The sequence below is a fragment of the Myotis myotis genome, unplaced genomic scaffold (assembly GCF_014108235.1).
Source record: "Myotis myotis isolate mMyoMyo1 unplaced genomic scaffold, mMyoMyo1.p scaffold_m19_p_2, whole genome shotgun sequence".
NCBI lineage: Eukaryota > Metazoa > Chordata > Mammalia > Chiroptera > Vespertilionidae > Myotis > Myotis myotis.
In genome coordinates this window covers 211,217,022-211,237,424 of record NW_023416324.1, presented here as the reverse complement: position 1 = coordinate 211,237,424, position 20,403 = coordinate 211,217,022, and the positions used below count along the sequence as shown (strand labels likewise).

The following is a 20,403-nucleotide window of genomic DNA, read 5'->3' as shown; positions in this document are numbered from 1 at the left end:
CAGACTGTGCGAAAGGAATTTCTGTTCTTGACGTCGCCCAGGTCTGTGGTATTTTGTCATGTCGCCCTGAGCAAGCTAATACACCCCGCTGGCGTCCCAGCCCCTGACCGGGCAGGTCCTACAGCCCATGCCCTTCCAACTCTGCCCCTGCCCCCACTTGGTTCCAGGGAGAGGGGGCCTAGGTCCCCCACCCCTCCGGTCCATGACCCCTGCTGGACCGTTTTATGTTGGCAGGAAGGAGGGGGCGGGGCCCCCTGGGACAGAGTTGAGCCTATGCTATGACATCCCCCAGGCTTATTTTCTGGATCATAAAAACTATTTGTCTTATTAAGTCTTTTGTTCTTCAATAAATGCGTGTTAATATAACAGAAGCGACTGAGCACCCGCTGCGCACCTGCTCTTACCACACTGAAGGCAGACGGAGGAGAAGCGCGTGTACCGGAGTTAAGCTTGTTTTCCACAAGTCAAGGCACATCCACCTGGGGCGAAATCGTGACATTCGGGTGACCCAGAAAATGATGGCTTCTTTTACGGCTGCTTCTCGGGGGGCCCAGACCATCTAGCTGCCTGCCCTTCTGAGCTCTTGAAACAGAGAGGATTGAGATGTTTAGTGTGAAACCTGGCCCTTAAGCGCATGAGGCTTTTGGCTGTGACTCCTTGCCATCTGGGCGCTTCACTGATCTCCATCCCGCTGGCCCCTCCAGGAGAGGACACTCAGACTGAGCAGCGTGCGCACGTCTCCACTTTGTCCGGAACCAGACGTGTGGCCGGGTGCACGGTGGGGGCGTGGTGACGCCCTGTAGTGCGGCTGGGAGACTCTTCAGGAAATGAATCAGACTTCAGGAAATTGAGAGCTGAGTTTTTTTTCCAAAGTCTGCACTCACACTCACTTCTGAGGGAAATTTGTGTTGGCCCTGGGAGAAATCATTTGAGTTAATGTCAATTTCTAAGAGTCATCAATACTTCCCAAACTAGCAAGCCCAGCATCGTTTAGAATCCTTGTCAGTGGCCTCGCCAGCATGGCTCAGTGGTTGAGCGTCAACCTATGACACAGGAGGTCATGGTTCGATTCCTGGTCAGGGCACATGCCCGGGTTGCGGGGTTGGTCTCCAGTAGGGGGTGTGCAGGAGGCAGCTGATCAATGATTCTCTCTCATCATTGATGTTTCTATCTCTCTCTCCCTCTCCCTTCCTCTCTGAAATATATATATATATATATATATATATATATATATATATATATATTTTAAAGAATTACTGTCAGTGACTAAAACTTGATTGTTTTAAGACTTCAGTTGGGTCTACCAGTTAGGCAGTGGTTCTCAACCTTCTGGCCCTTTAAATACAGTTCCTCATGTTGTGACCCAACCATAAAATTTTCGTTGCTACTTCATAACTGTAATGTTGCTACTGTTATGAATCGTCATGTAAATATCTGATATGCAGGATGGTCTTAGGCGACCCCTGTGAAAGGGTCGTTCGACCGCCAAAGGGGTCGCGACCCACAGGTTGAGAACCGCTGAGCTAGAGGCTCTGATTGGTTGGGGCAGGTGTATTGGAGGGCTACAAAATCTTTCTGCAAACCCCATCTTTGCCCCATGTTGGCTTTTATATTGCTTTCAGTGTTTTAGGGACTCATGAAATCATATAATACAATTTTTACTAAGAATTATTTTCACAGGTTTTTGTGCACAATGGGCAGTTGTGGCTGCAACCCATGTTTGCTGTGTGTCATGCCTGGTTAATGTCTAGGTGACATGTATGAACAGTGATAATAAGGTGCATGATGGGAAGGGGTAGGAAGACTTTGCCAAGGTTAAGATGTCGCGGTTTTGTTTTGTTTTGTTTTTTGCCTAGTCTTAGTGTCTCTCATCACTAGAATGTTCTGAAAGATTTCCCTGTGAGTTAGGAAAACACTATTTCACTGGCATGGATACACAAGAAAGGTGCACCTGTGATTTCTCCTCTGGGTTAGCATTTTTTTTTCCAATAGCTGGACACCATAAGAACAGTGGTTCTCAACCTTCCTAACGCCGCGACCCTTTAGTACAGCTCCTCATGTGGTGGTGACCCCCAATTTCATTGTTACAAATTGAACATCATTAAAGCATAGTGATTAATCACAAAAACAATACGTAATTATAGATGTGTTTTCCGGTGGTCTTAGGCGACCCCTGTGAAAGGGTCGTTCAACCCCCAAAGGGGTCGCGACCCACAGGTTGAGAACCGCTGCCATAAGCATGTGGAGATTTAAGGTCTTTTCTGAAAGGAACGTACTTGGAAGGGCTTTAAAAAGTCTCAGCAGAGAAAAATGTCTGTAATTGCTCTATGCCTTTTAAAATATTTGCTTTTTTCTCATGGGCTTAACAAGAAAGAAATACCAAAGCCTTTTGCAAACCACATAGAAACAGCCTGTTTCTTAAGTGGCTGCCCTGGAACTCGCACAGGGCGGCAACACGGAAGACAGTGGCCTTTCCGGGTTCCAAGTCCAAGCGTGTGGGCTGGCCAGACCAGCAGGCACAGAGCAGGAGATGGAGTAACGATGTAGATTTTCAGAAGGTGCCCGCGGGGAGGCGGGCCACAGCCCCCACCCCGAGCTGCATGCGAAGAACCCTGGGTTACCCTCGCTTCCGTCCGCATGCTCAGGTCCAGGCATCAGTGGAGCGGGGAGGTGTTTGTGCCTTTGACACTTGGGACTGAAGTAATAGTTTCTGCTTTCAAAGCCCGTCGTGTTGGTCAGTATCATATGTGTATTTTCATAGAATGAACTCTGAGAGGCTAACCTAGCAGGTCCCCTTGGTGGGTGAGTTTTAAATACAGCACAGCCATTACGCAGCCATCTGTATGCACAGCTCAGAGTGACAGAGTGTGTGATTGGCAGTCCATCTCCCTATTGGGAAACTTGCTTTTCTGGTTCTCGTTTTACAGTGTTAAAATTGGCGATAGTACCTTGGCAAATATCATAAACACAGTAGTTTTTTGTTTTTTTTAGTGTGTTGAGTGGCGGGGGAAAGCGCTGGGAAATTAAACCTTTAAATCATGGATAAACCTCAAATGAACTACCTCTAGTTACCTGCACGGTAAGCCTCACCAGTTCTTCAGTCAATTCAATAGACTGAAAACCTTATGCGGGAGGAGCTGGTCTTTTATCTGATCATTAGGTGGTGGATTCTGTAAGGGACACCTTATCTTCTTCATCCCCGTGGCCCAAGGATGTGGTAGCTGCTCACTAAATATTTATGGGGGGCGGGGGTGCAGGAATCCTCCCAGAAGACTTGAAACAGGATTTCGAAGAGACATTTGTCCACCTGTGTTCAAGCAGCTTAATTCACCACATCCAAAATGAGCGAGCAAGTGTCCATGGATGGATGGGTGGGTTTTTAAATGTGGCCTCTACATATAATGGATTATGATCCAACCTTCAAAAGGGAGGGCATTCTGACACCTGCCCCTGCAGGGACCAACCTTGAGGACATTAAGCTCAGCCAAGTAAGCCAGTCACTCATTAGGGACATAGAGAAGTCAAGTTCATCGAGTCAGAAAGCAGACTGGTGGGTGCCAGGCACTGGGGAGGGGGGAACGGGACTCGTGTAATGGGACAGGTTCAGTTTTACAAGAGGAAAGCGTTCCGTTGATGGATGGTGGCGGTGGCTGCGCAACAATGTGAATACTAGACGTAGCGCCGCTTAGCTGTACACTCAGAACTGGTTCCGATGGTAAATGGTATGTTTCGTGTCCTTTACCACAACGAAAAGAAACCTTAATTCCTGGAATGATAGTGAGGAGTAAGCAAATAGTGGGGAGTGGACCACTGTTTTAGTTGTCTCTTTGGGTTCTCCAACTTAATTCGTTCGGGAAGCAACGTGTTTGAAACCAACCACATCGTTTTTCCCATTAGAAATCATGTAAATTGAATTAATCCATTCCAGACCTCCGAGAGAAGGAAAAAAGCAAAACAAAAAAACCCCCACAAAAAATCCATGAAAATATTCACAGCACAATTTCCTGAGATGTTAACCACACGAGGTTTAGCGGTAGCTGACCCACACCTGTGCATTCTCTCCTTTGTTTGTCACCCGAGAGACACTGACAGGTCATACAGGTATGGGCATGACGGGTTACCGGGCTGAGAAGCAAACTGTTGGAGTTGGGAGACATTCGAGAACTGAGGCGACTGGAATAGCAACTTGAAAATCGTGCCTGCTGCTGCTGCAGTGTGTACGCATTATCTTCCTTTTTCTTTTTTCAACATTTACTAAAAGCTAACAATATCTGAACGTTGGGAAATAAGATGAAGTTAATCCCGTGTTTTTAAATGAAAGTTCAGACCTAAAGTCCTTTTCTGTTGCCATGACCAACTCAAGCTAAAGGGGCTGCAGAAATAGCCTGCGGTTAAGACACTGCACCTTGGATGGGAATCTGTTTCAGCTCCTGTGGGAAATGAGCAGAAAGAGCTGATTTTTAGCTAAAGTGACATTTTCTAAAAATCCCTGAAAAGGTGGGGTTTGGGGGGTGTTTTTAGCTGTCTCTTTGGGGAAGAAAAGACTAGCTTGCCCTCTGTTAATAGAGGTTTCCCTGCTTGTCCCCTTCCCCCTGTAATCACCAGAAAACGGGGACGAACCTGTGTTTGTCCCTTTGGCTGGCGCTTTCGGAGGCGCGGGTTACCGTGAAAAAGGATCCTTATGTTCACTGGCGTCAGTGAGGCCCAGCCTTGTGATTCTCACTCGTGACTATTTAAATATCCGCCTTCATTCCTCCATCAACGGGGTGGCACCCTGCCAGCAGGTACATTGTATAACCTCGGAGGCTGAGGGAGACGCCCGCGGCCCAGGCAGGGGTGCTCAGGGGCCCGACATGCTCCATGGAGAGGGTGCCCCATGCTCATCTCTGCCTCCCAGCCCCGTCCCGAGTTCGCCTACAGGGAGGGAGGGATCTACCGCAGACAAGTAGACGGGAGCAGCCAGGCCCCTGTCCGGGAGCATCTTGCCAACAAACAAGCGCTTCCCGGCTTCCGGCTCTGACTTCCAGAGGCTTGGCCCATGTGAGGCTGTTCACGGCAGCTTCCCCTTAGCCCCTGCTTGGCTTCTCCATCCGAGAGGCACAGAACCAGGCACCAGATGTTGGGATCCCTGAGGGTAACTCCCCCACCTGCAGCCACTGCCACAAACCGGACGCCTCCTTCAGGTGTGGCCCTGGCTGCTCCGAGAGCTCTGAGTGGTGCATCGGTGCCCCGTGGTGGCCCTGGCTCTGCCGGTCTCTGGCCCGGGGGCCACCCTGAATGCGTGTTCACACCCCTGGGACTTGTGTGTGGATGTCTTTTCTGAGTCTCAACAGCCTGAATGGACAGCTGGAGCCTTAGAATATTAAGTGAGGAAGCCAGGGGTCAGCTCTCACATGTCAGGATGAGACCCGGAGCTGGACACCTGGACAGCTTCATGGAGGCGGTGGGTTTAGGGGTGGTTTTCTCTTCCTTCTCCGGAATGCTGCGATGATGTCACTACGCTACTGTTAAAACACGTGCTCAGAGCCCAGGGCACTCTGGGATGGGAAGATGCGGACTCACCAGAATCCCGGGAGGGCGTAGGGCCCTGAGAAACACGGGCAAGAGAGCGCAAACTAACTGGACAGGATGCCTCAGTGCCGTCCGGGCTCTGTCCATTCATTCATTCACCCATTCATCCATTCATTCATCCATCCATTCATCCATTCATTCATTCATCCGTCCATCATTCATTCAGTAGCTTTCCCTGAGCACTCACTGTGTGCCCAGCTCTGTGCTCAGGGCCCACAACACGGAGCCACGGGGTGACTCATGGCGCAGCAAGGGAGAGGGGAGCGTGCGCAGCCGCAGGGAGATTCCAGAGGTAGAGGGACAGGACATGCAGATCCATGGAGGCGGAGGCAGGGGAAAGGGGATGGAGGACCTTAGGCAGCCAGGCGAGAGGGTGGCCGCTGACCAGGGCAGGGAGAAAAGGCAGACAAGGTGGACAGAATGGGTGACTCTGGGACTAGAGCTTCTTGAGTGGGACTAGAGCTTCTGCCTGTTCCGGTTGAGGGCGGGCACTGCCCACCACGGGTCATTTCTGCTGTTTCGGCACACGGTCACATCCATCTCCGCCTCACCTGCTGCAGGACCAGCCGCTGTGCCCCAGGAAGGACCGCTGGGCACACCCTCCAGGTGTGCGGCTGGTGCGCCCACTTCCCATCTGCGCCTGGACCCCAGTGAGGTCTGGTGGGTGGTGTGGTACAGGTCGGGTCGGCACAGTGATGGGAGAAGTCAGCCCTGTAACGAGGAAAGACAGAGGCACCCCGCCCTCTCCGAGGAATGAAAGCTCCCCAGTGGCCAGGCCTTGTCCTGGGTGCATCACTCTTACGCCAGGTGCTCACCTCAGAGCAGCACCCTTCCTGACCCCACTTTACAGGTGAGGACACTGAGGCTCAGAGAGAGTGTGCCACGCCCCTGAGGTTCCACAGCCAACAGAGGTGAAGCCCGGGCTCAGACCCAGGTGTGGCGGACCCTACGCTGGTCTTTTTCAAGCTGTTCCGCTTCGGAGACACTGCAGGGTGCATCCTGGGGCCACAGGTGGGAGATGGACTTAGAGCAGCACCCTGGGTAGGAATGGACCGTCTTCGCCAGCTATGGGTCCGTGATCACATCTCGCCACCTTACCCTTTCTACGCTTCCTACCAGCGAGGGGTGCTTTGGAAAGTTCCAGAACTCGGGGAGCACCCCTCCCTCCAGTCACCGCCCCACCACCCCGGGAACAGGTTTCGGCAACAGAGGCGGTGGCAGCTCCCGTGTCCAGAAGGATTCTGATCTGGGCGTGACTTTTAGGCCCTTCCAGCGGGGACCCAGCACCAGCCCTCCTACACCCCAGAGCCCGCTCTCAGCCTCACCCTCCACAGCCCGTCTTCGCCTGCCACGCGCTCAGCATTCCTTGGAAAGCTGGGACCGCGCCCGAAGCAGGCGGCTGGGCCTGGCCCTCCCCTCCCCACCGTGCCCTTGGCAGCTGTGGTCTTCCAAGGAGCCAAGGCATCCGCATGACTCTTGACACGTGTTTTTCTAGTCGGGCCCATTGCGCAAGAGCAGAAGCACAGGCATGTGTGTGCGTGCCACGTGCCGAGCCCGGATAAACCGCACCATCCAGCTCTTCCTCGCGAAGTTCTTCAACATCTGGCTGTGTTAAGCGGAGCCCTTTTGGAAATGGTTCCCCCCTTCTTTAGAGTAAGAACCTTAATTTCAATTCAGATTGTGGAGAAATGGCGCGTGGCAGTTATTTTTGCTGTCTTTAGCAAGATGTGTTGAAGTGAATGAGATGCATTTCTACAGCCGAAGCGCTGATAGGACCTGATTAACGAGACCGGCACCGACAATCCCGTGGAAAAACTGTGGGCAAACAGCCCGCGTGGCTGGGCCGGAAAGGCCGCTGCGTGGGGGCTCTGGCAGCAGACGCTGGCAGATGGGCTGCTCATGTAATTAGGAGCCGTTGTGTTAAATGAGCCATTATTTAAATTATCTGCTAATTTTCCTATTAACCTGCTGAAAAAGAGACAGTGATATCTGAGAAGTCTCGGGCTGCTTATCGCTCACTGGATCCATAACCAGTTCTTCCCTTGAATGCAGCATGTTACCTTATTGCGGCAATTAGCGCGTGGCTTTCGGCGTGGTGATTGCCCCAGCATCCCCAGGAGCCGAGAAGGGGCCGTGGAAGGCATGCAGCCCGTGTGCAGGTGTCAGCCGGTGGCAGGCGTGCGGTGTGATGGCTGGTTCCTCGCCCCAGGAGGGTCTTAGCCTCCTGACCACTCTGGTTTTGCTTTGTTCAGTCAGGGTCTGAGTTACAGGATATTTGGTGTTTGGGGTGCATAAGGCGAGGTGTGCATGGCTCGTCCTTTCCTCTCCTGTCTCTGCCCTTGAGACAGGCATGGAGGAAAGAGCTGAGGCAGAAAGGAGGAGCCGTGGGCACCTGGGCCCGTCCTGCTGGGGGACTTCTAGGGAGCTGCATGGGCACCCTCAAAGCTGTCCACCAGAGGAGCGAGGAGATGGAGGTCCCGGTCCATCAGCTGCTGTGTGTTTGGGGGTGAGAGCTGTTCCCCGGAATGTTCATTCCGTGACCCTCACTTCGGCTGGTGCTGGACGCCAGAGGGGTTTCCTCCTGCAGCCAGAGCCAGCTGCCAGGGCACGTGGTGGGCACCTTCAGCACCTCCCCTGTCTTCTCGTTGGCTATCCTTTGAAAATTAAGAGCTTTCTGTATAGAGCAGCAGGGACCTTAGTTAAGGTAGTCCATCCTAGCCAGTTCTACAAAATCTAAGTAAAATGTTGGCACACACGGAGTGGGAATTCGGCCTGGTGAGCTCTCTCCGGCTTCTTCCAGCTTCTTGGCAGGTGTGGCCTCTTTGTCTGCCTCTCCCCCACCCCCACTGGGAGCTCCCACCTCTTCCTCCTCATCTGAGGGACGGGGATTAGTGGGTCCCTCTTGCCTTCCCTCTGGGGATCATCAGAAAGAGACAAAGAGAAAGGACTTTGTCCTCAAGCAATGCAGGAGCTCACTGAGAGAAAACAGGCAAATTGGAGGAAGTCAAAGGCAATAAATGCTGTCACAAAAGGTGACAAAATGCATCAACACAAAATCCATATATAAAAGGCTAATATGCAAAGTGTCCCTTCGGGAGTTTGACCGGGAGACCGGGAGTTCGATTGCTTGCTGTGATGTGCGTGGACCACCAGGGGGTGGTGTGGAACATGGCGGGTGACCAGCAGTGGTGGCGGGGCGCTGAGGGAGCAAGGGAAGGGGAGACATAGAGGTGGGGGGAACTTTGTGGTTGTGGCACACCAGTGGCTGCACTCCAGTGGCTGCACCGGTGGCGAGGGAAGGAGGAGGTGGGGAGGCGGGGAACCTGATCGGCCCTGATCGCTGGCCAGGCCTAAGGGCCCTACCTGTGCACGAATTTTGTGCACCGGGCCTCTAGTGAGGAAAATAAAGCCCTACCAAATACTTCATTTTAAAGACGAGTGAGCTTCGTCCAGGTGGAGCAAGGTGTGGTGATAACATCCTGACTGTCCCCAACGATGTTCCTAAAGGACTCTTCCTGAGGGTCATTGGATTCCAGTCACTCCGGAGCCAGTCCTTGGCCAGAGTTCCTTGGGATGTCGTGGAGTTTGCCTCGATGGCCGCCAGTGGCCGATCTCAGTCTTCCCCCCTCCTGCTGAAGCTGGGCTTATCATCAACACTAGCATTTATCGCTCACTGGCTGAGAGCCTGCAGTTAACTCACGTGACTGTGTTTACTCCTCACGAGCACCCGTGAGAGAGTTGACCACCCCCCTCCCCAACAAGGGAGCGGACACAGGCAGGAGAAGAACCTGCCCGGGCGCCTGCTCTGAGTGGCCTTGACCCAGGCGGGCCCTGTTGGCCCGTCACTGCTCCGCTGAGTGAGGAGCCACGTGGGCGTGAAGGCAGCACTCTCAACATGGAAAAACCGATCACGTTCTAAACGTGTCCAGTTCCCACCACCTGTAACGTGGATGTAATGGTGGCTCTTGATTCATGGTCGTAGACTCTTACTGTGCAGGTTTGGGTAGGACTGAGGATACTGTCGAAGAAGGAGGTCTTTGTTGGAGTGGGTAATAGAATTGCCACAGATCTTACCTCCCACCTTGGGAATAGATTGTTTAAGACCTTTTGCCTCTCAATATTCTGTGTCTGATTGGTAGGTGTGCCATGCAGATTTGTGCCATAAATGTACGAGCACATTCCTTTTCCCCAGAATATGTATTTCTGCTACGTAGTCTCCACTCAGCGAAAGGTTGTCTTATCCCCTAGTTTCCTTCCTTCATTCAGCTCTTTATTGAGCATCTACTAAGCCCTGGGCATTGTCCGAGGTGCTAGAGAGGAAATGATGAGCCATTCAGGGCCCCACTCTCGCGGAGAGGGGCGTCATCTGGAGAAGACAGCGGGGCTGCAGTGTGAAAACGACACAGCAGGGTCTGGGGACTGAGAATTTTTAGGAACAAAGTGGAAGGTGTTTCCAAGAGTGCGGTTCGATGAGGACGACATCTGCCACAGCGGCTGGGAAGAGGGTGGTTGGGGGGCTGGGGAGGTGGGATTTTCAGAGCTTCCAGGAGGGACTGGTCCGTAGCGGCCGGTGGTGCTGGAAGGCTGGAGGCGGGGGAGATGGGGTGAGTGTACAGAGGTCAGTGTGACCTTGGCTGGCACTGGACAGCGAGGCAGAAGCCCCGTCCCAGCAGGCTGTGGAGAGAGAACTGAGACAGGAGAGGCCCACGGATGCTCGGCCAGGAAGAGGGGGAGAGGCAGGAGCTGGAGGCAGTGTGTTTGGGGTGTTGCTGTTTGTTTTTTAAGATGTGGACCCACAATTTGCCATCAGCTCCTCCCTTAGTTCTGAGCATTTCTGGGTCCTGCCACTGGGGTCACAGGCAGGTTTTAGAGAAAGGCCGGGGGCACCTCATTCTTCCTGGCCGGGTTCCCAACTGCAGGGGCCAGGACACGTCTCCCACCTCTGCTGCTTCCCCTTTTCAAGTTTCATCTCCAAGCCCTTTCCCCGGTCACTCAACACACTTACAATAAATGCTGCATTTCTGCCTTCCTCCTTGTGGGACATGAATAATATCTTCCTCAGGCGCTTCTCAGGCATGGTTGTGCTTCGAAAGCACAAAACATTCCACGAATCTGAGGCTGCGTGTCTTTCAGTGTCCCTTACGGGGCTGACTGGGGTGTTCTGGGGTGAGATTGTCGTGTGTGAGGCAGGAAATGGTTTTGGGAATTCCCGGGATAAGGGAAGCAGCAGGCGACGTTGCTGGCCTGTGGAGTGGGGTGTGGTGTCCAGACGAAACCTGCACCCCGAGCCTCCGCGTTCCGACCCTTTACAGTGGATCGTGCACAATTATAGGGCAAGTGGCATTCTTCTTTATTTTTTTTCCTTTTCAGTTGACATTACTTGCCCTGGCCCTGGGGACTGAGAATTTTTAGGAACAAAGTGGAAGGTGTTTCCAAGAGTGCGGTTCGATGAGGACGACATCTGCCACAGGACGAAATCAGCCTGAGAAATGTCCGTTCCCAGCATCCTTGGGCAGGAGAAGGGGTTGGCTGGTTTACTGCTCAGAAACATTACTAGAAGCAACCCTACCCCTACCCGCCTCCTCCCCGCGTGTTTACTGCTCCCTGGATGTCCATCCCTCGCCTGATGGGGTGGCTGCCTCAATTATCGGGGTGATCTGTCTCCTTGAATCACACTGTAGGAACGGCCGAGGCGGTGACCAACGTTGCCGAGCCGTGGCTCTGAATTTTCTTGAAAGCCAGCTTCTGCTGAGCTGGCCGGGAAGGCTGGACAGAAGGCCCGGGCACCTGGAGTCGTCTGTGAAGGAACACAGCCTGTGTTTGGGGAGCTTTCTCCGCTTTTGTGGCCCTGCCTCTGTGGCAGGATCGTGAGGACGGGGGTGTGTCAAGGACGTGGTTCTGATATGATGCAGAGGCTGTGGGTGGAATTCCACACCCAGGAAAGAGGGCAGTGTCTGCCAAGACAGTCCCCGGCAGTCACTGGGGCCATTGTGCCAAGGACAATAGCCTTGTGTCCACTGTGGCCACGCCCGTGCGCAGGCGCGGGGGACGGGGATGTGGAATGCCAGCCTGGGAACCAGAGTCCTGCCAGGCTGTCGGCTGTGTGGTTGCCAGTGAGACTCAGGGGACTGTTGTAGAAATGGCTCGCTTTCCTCACTGACCACCAGCTCGGAGAGGAGGGATGTTGGTTCCGGAATCTATATGTTGTTATCTGGGACTTTTCATGACTGAGAAAGAGAAATCCTCACTGCACTGCCTTCTCTGAAAGGCCTGAAATTCCCCAATTGGCCTCATGAAGGGATTCTGGGGTTTTATTCCCCCTCCTCCTCCACGTCTCTGCTGCTTCCACCCGGGCAACTTGAAGAGCTCACCTGGCCTCCAGGAAACATTTAAACCCCAGAGATAGTGATGCAGACTCAGGGCCCTGGGAGCTACATATATAGGGTGTCCCCCCAAAATGGGTACACACACATTGAATCATTATAAAGGCAGCGTTTATTAAAATACATTTCATTCTCAGAATTGAGCTGTCAGCTGTTAAAGTGAGTATACATTTTGGGGGACACTCTGTATTCGCTCATGTTGCCTGGACCGGGCGTCTGCTGTTGGGACAGTGGCCCTGGTGCTGGGCAAGTTTCATTCTGATGGCCGATCAGGTCGGGCCCTTGCTGTTTCTCATGGATCACGTGTGCTATTGTGACGCGTAAGAAGAAACATATACTCAGTCTTCATCTCAGTTCCTGGCAGAGCTCCTGAAACCCTCACAAGTTCCTAAGTGACTAGAGCAGTGATGGCGAACCTATGACACGCGTGTCAGAGGTGACACGCGAACTCATTTTTTTGGTTGATTTTTCTTTGTTAAATGGCATTTAAATATATAAAATGAATATCAAAAATATAAGTCTTTGTTTTACTATGGTTGCAAATATCAAAAAATTTCTATATGTGACAGGGCACCAGAGTTAAGTTAGGGTTTTTCAAAAGGCTGACACGCCGAGCTCAAAAGGTTCGCCATCACTGGACTAGAGTGATAAAGGTGCCTTTTGTTATTCCTCACAAGCCCCTTCCAGCCACACCCAGGTACCTTCCCGAGCTGGCCTTCGGAGAGCCCCTGAGGATGGGGAGCTACCTGGGATAGAAGACTGGAACTTTCAGCCTCACCCCTCCTGGCGGGCAGGGGGTAGGGGGGTGGGGGGGGGCGGGCGCGGTTAGAAGCTGAATCAGTCACCAATGGCCAAAGATTTCGTCAATTATGCCCAGTGTGAGGCCTCCATTAAAAACTCTAAATGACATAGGAAGTGATCGGAATTGCAGAACAGGAGGGGTTGACTGGGAAGGGGCGTGAAGGGACCTTTTGGAAAGAGTAGAAATGTCTATCTTGGTTTGAGTGGACACCATGTCTAAACACATCAGTGGAAAATCTAAGATCGTGCATTTGTATTACAGTGGGGCCTTGACTTACGAGTGTCTTGACTGACGAGTTTTTTGAGATACCAGCTGTCTCTTGGCCGATTTTTTGCATTGAGTTGATAGAGTAATTTGACTTAACGAGCTCCTTAACGAGCTCCTTAATGAGCTCGGTCTAGGAACGAATTAAACTCGTAAGTCAAGGCCCCCGCTGTATATGTAAATTATACCTCATTAAAACAAAAAATGAGACCTGTGACCAGGTGCTATGCAGCGGGAATGAGGGAGGCCCCGTTGGATCAGGAATTCCAAGTGAGATGGGAAAGGCAGGAGTTGGTGAGCCCAGTCAGGTGACAGACCTGGGCAACAGCCGGGGTGAGAAGGGCCTGCCTTGTTCGTGCCAATGGCTTAGGAAGGAAATCCCCGCTATTTCGTGAGATTTGTTCTCTGTAAGGCTTGCTGTGGGTTGGAGGCAAAACCGTTTCCCCTCCCTGCTGCAAGTTTCTTCATGGGCTGTGTTCACATGTCAGTGTTATAACAGCTTTTTAAAAATTTTCCAATCGATACATATGTTTCCAAGCAATAAATGATTAGTAGTTAATTTTTAGAAGAATCATTCAAGAATATGGTCCTATTCAAGTAACCTGATGGTCTCTCTCTTTTTCCTTTAAAAATAAAAGCTGCAGATTCTTGTTGACACCGGGAGCAGCAACTTCGCCGTGGCCGGCGCCCCGCATCCTTACATAGACTCCTACTTTGACACCCAGAGGTGAGTGATGGGTCTGGCCAGGCTTGGGGGCACCACACCAATACTTCAAAGGACCCTGGAGTAGAACAGCCCAAAGTCTGTTTCCTCTTAAGGAAGATGTATGTGTGTATATAGTTGTGTGTATGTGTATACGTTTGTGTGTGTGTGTGTAGTGTATGTGTGAATGCATCTGTGTTCATTCCAGGGGAATCCATAGGAAATTCTAATCGTCTCTGTACATGCTCACGAGATTCGCTCTAAAAAAGTGCCAGTCGGCACTCGGTGGAGGCCGGGAGGAGGTTCTCGCTGCCTTCCCCAGTTTCTCAGAGGCTTCTGCTCTGAGCACAGCGCCTGCGCTGTGATGCCTGTTCGCTTGGCCCTCTGATCTCCCTCGGTTGTAACAAGGCTCGGTTGGGTTTCTCGGCCTCCGATTCAAGTCCCCCAGACATTGGGTATTCAGGCTTCATGCTTCCTGAAGCATTTCCCCAGTAATTGGGGATTGGGCTTGGGGCCCTTTGACAAGGTCTCTTTGATTTATGAGATGAGACGTCAGGCTACCATGAGTCATTTGTGTGGCGCGTTCCCATCAGACGCCCGCTGCCCAGGGCGGCGAGTGTCGCGCGAACTAATCTGCAGCAAAAGGGAGACGGTGTGCTTTTCAAAATGTGCTTCTTTTTTAGCCAACGAAACAGCCTCCAGCCAGTTGGCTTGATGAGAGATTCAATATACTCATCCTTCCTGACCTACTAATCTATTCAGGAAATTAAGTATAATTCTATTAGCATTTCCCCGCCTCCCACACTCCACCTGGAACCCACAGATCAGTGAGGCATGGGAGCAATTTCTTTCCTCGACAGGCGCCTGTCAGTGGAGTTAGAATATGCGAGAAGTACCTGGTGACCTGAAGGAGGCTGAGCTGGACAACCCGAGACCAAATGCCTCCTCTGTCCATGTGACAGTGACAGACATTTTTGCCTGATTTTTTCCCCCCAAATATGTTTTTATTGATTTTAGAGAGAGGAGAAGGGAGAGGGGGGGCATCAATGATGAGAGAGAATCCTCAATCAGCTGCTTCCTGCACACCCCCTACTGGGGATAGAGCCCGCAACCTATGCATGTGTCCTGACTGAGAATTGAACTGGTGACCTCTAGATTCATGGGTGGACGCTCAACCCCAGAGCCACACCGGCCAGGCTTGCCTGACTCTTTAGATAAGGTATTGAGCCTGCCCGTTGTTTGAGTGGCCAGGGGGCACTGGCCCTATTGGAGCCCACTGGCATGCGCCATTGTTGAGAATGCTGATGAACCACCAGGTCAGGCAGGCTAACTGAGAGCCCTCGGGCCGTCTGCGACCCACTGTTCCGGTCACTTCCAGGACCGTGGAAGAGTCGGGGGGATCTGGCCCCCGGCCAACCACCCTGAAGGTAACTCTGAAACGTGCAGAGACGCCCCAGGAAGGAGTTGGCGGAGTCCTGCGGGACCCTCCGGGGTGGTATGACTCAGGAGAGCCCTCCTCCTTCTCTTTCATGTTTTCTGAAACCACCCAGGTTTCTTTTGCAATAACGACACGTGCTGGGCTCTCTTCTCCTCCGTCCCATTGATTTCACTTTTCAATCCCAAGTTCCCTGAACACCCTTATCAGAGGAGAGGTCTCCTGAATTTGGTGCAAAGCGATTTTATTGTGGCGCGTGGACTTTTTCCTGGCTCCCCGCGTCCTTGGTGGATTGCTGTTTCTGGGCACGCAGAGGGATGCTGTCAAGAAGAAGCCGATCTGGGCTCCCTCTCGATTTGGGTAATTAATGTGCAGAGCAGTTGAGAGCCAAGGCTTTTCAACGCCAAGAGGTAGGACGTTAGAACGTGAAGAGGGAGGAATGCACTTGATTTTTAATTTAGTGCTGGACACTGTGCGCTGATGACCCGCAGAGCTGCTTACGGTTCGTCTCTGGGCCCTGGGTTGGGTTTGCGGATCCCAGGGGATATGGTTTAGGAGCGCTTTCTCCCTTTGTCTGGAGCCGTGCTTTCCGCAAGGGCCGCCATTAGCCACGTGTGGCTCGTTAATTAATGTTAAGTAAATGTTCCGTGTTTGGCCACACCACAATCACTTTTGAAGGGCTCCATAGCCACCCATGGCTGCCGTATGGGACGGCATCCAGAGACTGTTCTCACAGCAAGGTCTCGTGGGCAGTGCTGGTCTGAAACACAACTGTACCTTTTTAAAATATATATGTATTTTTATTGATTTCAGAGAGGAAGGGAGAGGGAGAGAGAGAAACATCAGTGATGAAGGAGAATCCTTGATTGGCTGCCCCCTGCACACCCTCCACTGGGGGTCGAGCCTGCAACCCGGGCATGTGCCCTTGACCGGAATAGAACCTGGGACCCTTCAATCCGCAGGTCAGTGCTCTCTCCACTGAGCCACACCAGCCAGGGCCAACTGTGCCGTCTATAAACCTGCAAGGCTCCTCCACTTTCCTGGCCGCCTTAACCAAGCCTTCCCCACACACTTGCCCCCTCCAGTGGGGGTGGCTAGACCTCAGAATGAGACAGTTTTGGATATTCAGTAAGAGGAGCGCTACAGAAGATTTTCTAGGGGGAAAAACCCTACATTCTCCAATAATTCATACATGGAGTAAAGGTAACAAGTGATTAGATCATTATAACAGCAGCTATTTTTGTTGTATACCTGCTGTGTTCCAGGGTTTTGTTCCAAGTGCTTTACATATTCACTCTTTAATCCTCAAAATTAACCCCACGAGGGATGGTGCTGTATTCTCCCCATTTTGAGTTGAGGAAACTGGGGCATGGCGAGGTTAAATGGCGTGACCCAGGGTCACACAGCTGATAAGTGGCTGCCCTGGTATTTGAACCTGAGCCGTGTAGCTGCAACTGCCTCTCATCTCCCTGCAAATGACAACAACACATCCAGATTGTCCCCCGCCAAGAGGGGACTGGCAGCCTGGCCGGAAAACTACAGAAGACATATCCAGTTCAGGCTCTCAGCGCGAACCTGAGCAGATTCTATTGTTCTCTGTAGCCTGGACGCAGGGAAAGGAAAACCATTTCTCAAAAGAAAGTGATGGTACTTTTCCACTGTTCGGGGGAGATAGCTGATCTCCAAGGTCAGGAGCTGGCACACTAGGGCCCACAGGCTACATGGGACCGCCTGTCTGCTTTGTAAATAAAGTTTTATTGGAACACAGCCAGCCAGGCACATTTGCTTATGTATTGCCAGAGGCTGCTTGCTCATTATCCTCACATAGCGGAGTAGCTGAAACGGAGGTCATGTGACCCACAAAAACTTAACCATGTATTTTCCGGCCCTTTACAGAAAGGGGTGCCGACCCTGTGCTAGATCATATTCTCTGAGCATTTCAAAAGAATTAGCATCTTCTGTTAGCAGTTGTGTGTTTTTGAACTTGAGGGATGACCCCAAATTGTCGGAAGGGACTGAATAATTCACTGTTTTTGTTACTATTCGGCGTAAGCGAATGCAGCCCCGGCTGTCTGCCAAGCACGCCTGAGTTTCTGTTGGCACGAACGCTTGGCATTTCACCAGTCCTCAGGCGCCCACCTTTCCCTGACCGGACTCTGCACATCCCCCAAGTCATTTCTGGAGAGGCCCAGCGCTCCCCACTCTCGACCGTCCTCTGTACCTGCCCTTGTCAGGACTGTGCACGTCATGCAGCTCTCACTTTAAGGACGTGAGCTAACGTAGTAAATATTAAAGCTATGCGTTCTTCATAGTCTACATTCCATTTCAAAGTTAGAATGAATTAAGTCTTTCCAAAATCTGTCTGCCTTGACATTCTTAAAATAACTTTTCCCCCTAATTATAAAAGTTATATATATATATATATATATATATATATCCCCTGATGATAAAAGTTATAAATAATTTTCCCCCAATTATAAAAGTTACATATATGAAAGTTAGAGGCTTGGCCAGTGTGGCTCAGTGAGTTGGAACTTTATGCCATATACTGAAAGGTTGCAGGTTTGATGCCTAGTCAGGGCACATATCTAGGTTGCCGGTTTGATCACTGGTGGAGGCACGTATGGGAGGCAGCTTATCAATGTTTCTCTCTCTCCCCCTTTCCCTCTCCTTCTCCCTCCCTCCCTTCCACTCTCTCTGAAATCAATAAGCATACCCTCGGGTGAAGATATTTTTAAAAGTTGTATATTCCCCTAATTATAAAAGTTATGTGTTCTCTCGCCCGGCTGGGGTGGTCATTGGTTGAGTGTCAACCCATGAACCAGGAGGTCACCCGAGACTGAATCCCAGTCGAGGGCACATGCCCAGGTTTCGGGCTCGATCCCCAGTAGGGGGCGTGCAGGAGGCAGCTGATTAATGATTCTTTCTCATCATTGATGTTTCTGTCTCTTTTTCCCTCTCCCTTCTTCTCTCTGAAGTCATTAAAAAACATATTTTAAAAAGTTACTTATGTTCTCCTAAATATAAAAGTTACGTGTATGAAGGGCCTAACCAAAAGAGCAAGCATTTCCCCCACAAAACCCCACCACGCTTCTTGAAGAAGATTCTGCCACATATATACATTTCTTTAATTTTTTTTGTCATTGGAAATTTCTCAGTAAATACTGTTTTTTAATGCTGTGTAATATTCCATCGTATGGATGTATGATAATTTACTAAACAGCTCCTCTGTGGGCATGTGGGTGGTTTCCAGTTGTTACTGTTCTCGGTGAAACATAATGACTGTCTTTGTGCATAAACCTCTGTCTGCTTCCTGGGTGTCTCCTTAGGGTCAGAGTCTCAGGAGTGCAATTTACTGAATCAAAGGCCATTGTTTTAAAACCTCTCTGATGTGCCAAAAAAAAGGAGGTCTTGTCATCTCTGACCACCTGTGCTTCCCGACTCCAAAGAGGACTACACTAATTCATGGAATTCTAACACAAAGGCGTGTTAACATTCATGTTTAGAGACTTAATATTAGGACAGAGGGGGAGTGAAAACTGGAGGCCACCAAGAACATTCTAGATCAAGCATGTCAAACTCACGAACCCCAGGCCGCATGTGGCCCACAACGAATATTTTTGCGGCCCAGTCAATATAACGGTATGTAAGAAACGTTTTAATACAAATTTTGTGACCTAATTTTTACAATATCCTGTTATATGTAATTATTAATAATGAACTGTAACATTCGCTAGTGACTGATCACTATCATCGTGTTGCATTCACTTCCCTCACATGCCTGACATGCAGGCGCACCATTTCTCTCCACTAATACCAGCAGCGAATATTTTAGTAGCTGATGGCCACGGCATTAGTCTTGGACTGACTTGTTTGGTGTGCGCAACAGGAAATATTTCACTTTCGGAGAACAAGAAAAATAGGTTTATTTGCATTACGCTTGTTAATTTGTGCAGTTATTCAGTGTCTGGTAAGTTAATGTTCAAGAAAAAATATTAATTTTTATTAAAATGTTCTATTTTTTTTATGTTAACAATGACTCATTTATTTCAGTCCTTTGTATTCACTGTGTCTCTATCGAAATAAACCCACGTTGCTATGAAAATTGAAGCTTTTGTTTTTTTGCGGCCCCCATAAACTTAAACCATGTTTACTTGGCCCGTGTGAGCCTTGAGTTTGACATGCTTGCTGTAGCTCTATCCCCTGGATAGCTCTCACCACGGGAGTTGTATGTGTTCACCTGCCTGTTGTCTGTCTGTGTCATTTGTCCTGTCCATGGTCTTATCTCGTTCTATCACTGTGTTTGAGTAACTCCTGCGCTTAGGGCTGCATGCATATGGGGTGGGAGATGGTCTCGCAATGATTTGCATCAAGCATGCCATTGCTTCACCCCCCACATTCTGCTGTGAGTCTAACCAACTTGGGGGCGTTGGGGGGAGCCCTGAAGGAACCTGGGACATCAGGGGGTAGTGTGGGGCCTGAGGGGGAGGAAGGCCTGTGGCATTGGCGGGAATGGCTTCGTCTTTACTCACTTCACTGGTTGTGTGAATCTGAGCCCTCGGCCGCTGCTGGCACAAGCTGCTGGCGCTGCTCGCCCCTCCCTCTGTCACCAAGCCCGGTGCAGGGTCCCCACCCAGCCAGACGGCCAGGCAGGGGCCCACACTCAGTTGTGCCTTCACAGGCTGACCCGGTAACGTGAAGCAGCTGGCCTGTGGGCCTTTACGGGGGTGCGAGAGGGGTATGCCTAGGGGCCACATGTTAACCCAGTATTTCCTGCTACAGCTGTCGCCCACACAGTAGTAGCGATCCGTGTGGGGGAGATGTGGCTGTGTCCAGTGCGCACTGGTGGGAACTGCTTGCAGCTGACTGGGTTTAGGACAGCTGTCAGCCACCACGGCCGGCCAGCGGGACACGGACTTCAGGCAGAACACGACCCTGCCTTCTCTTCTCCCTCCAGGTCCAGCACTTACCGTCCCAAGGGCTTTGATGTCACCGTGAAGTACACGCAAGGCAGCTGGACGGGCTCCGTGGGGGAGGACGTGGTCACCATCACAAAGGGCTTCAACACTTCCTTCCTCGTCAACATCGCCACCATCTTCGAGTCGGAGAATTTCTTCCTGCCTGGCGTTCAGTGGAATGGGATCCTGGGGCTCGCTTACGCGGCCCTGGCCAAGGTGAGCATCATCAGGGGCCGCAGGAACCGAGTGATGGGAGGAGGTTCTGCAAACCCCTCGTCAGAGGGGCC

General features: G+C 51.2%; 1 protein-coding gene across 5 annotated transcripts in view; it reads left to right on the top strand.

Annotated features, from left to right (window-relative positions):
• BACE2 (beta-secretase 2) overlaps positions 1-20,403 on the top strand; it is a 72,565-nt gene that overhangs the window by 18,412 nt on the left and 33,750 nt on the right. For all 5 annotated transcript variants that reach the window (XM_036349345.1, XM_036349344.1, XM_036349343.1 and 2 more), the window contains exons 2-3: positions 13,659-13,747; positions 20,116-20,332. In XM_036349345.1, coding sequence (XP_036205238.1) covers positions 13,659-13,747; positions 20,116-20,332 — 306 coding nt within the window. The remainder of the gene's footprint in view (positions 1-13,658; positions 13,748-20,115; positions 20,333-20,403) is intronic.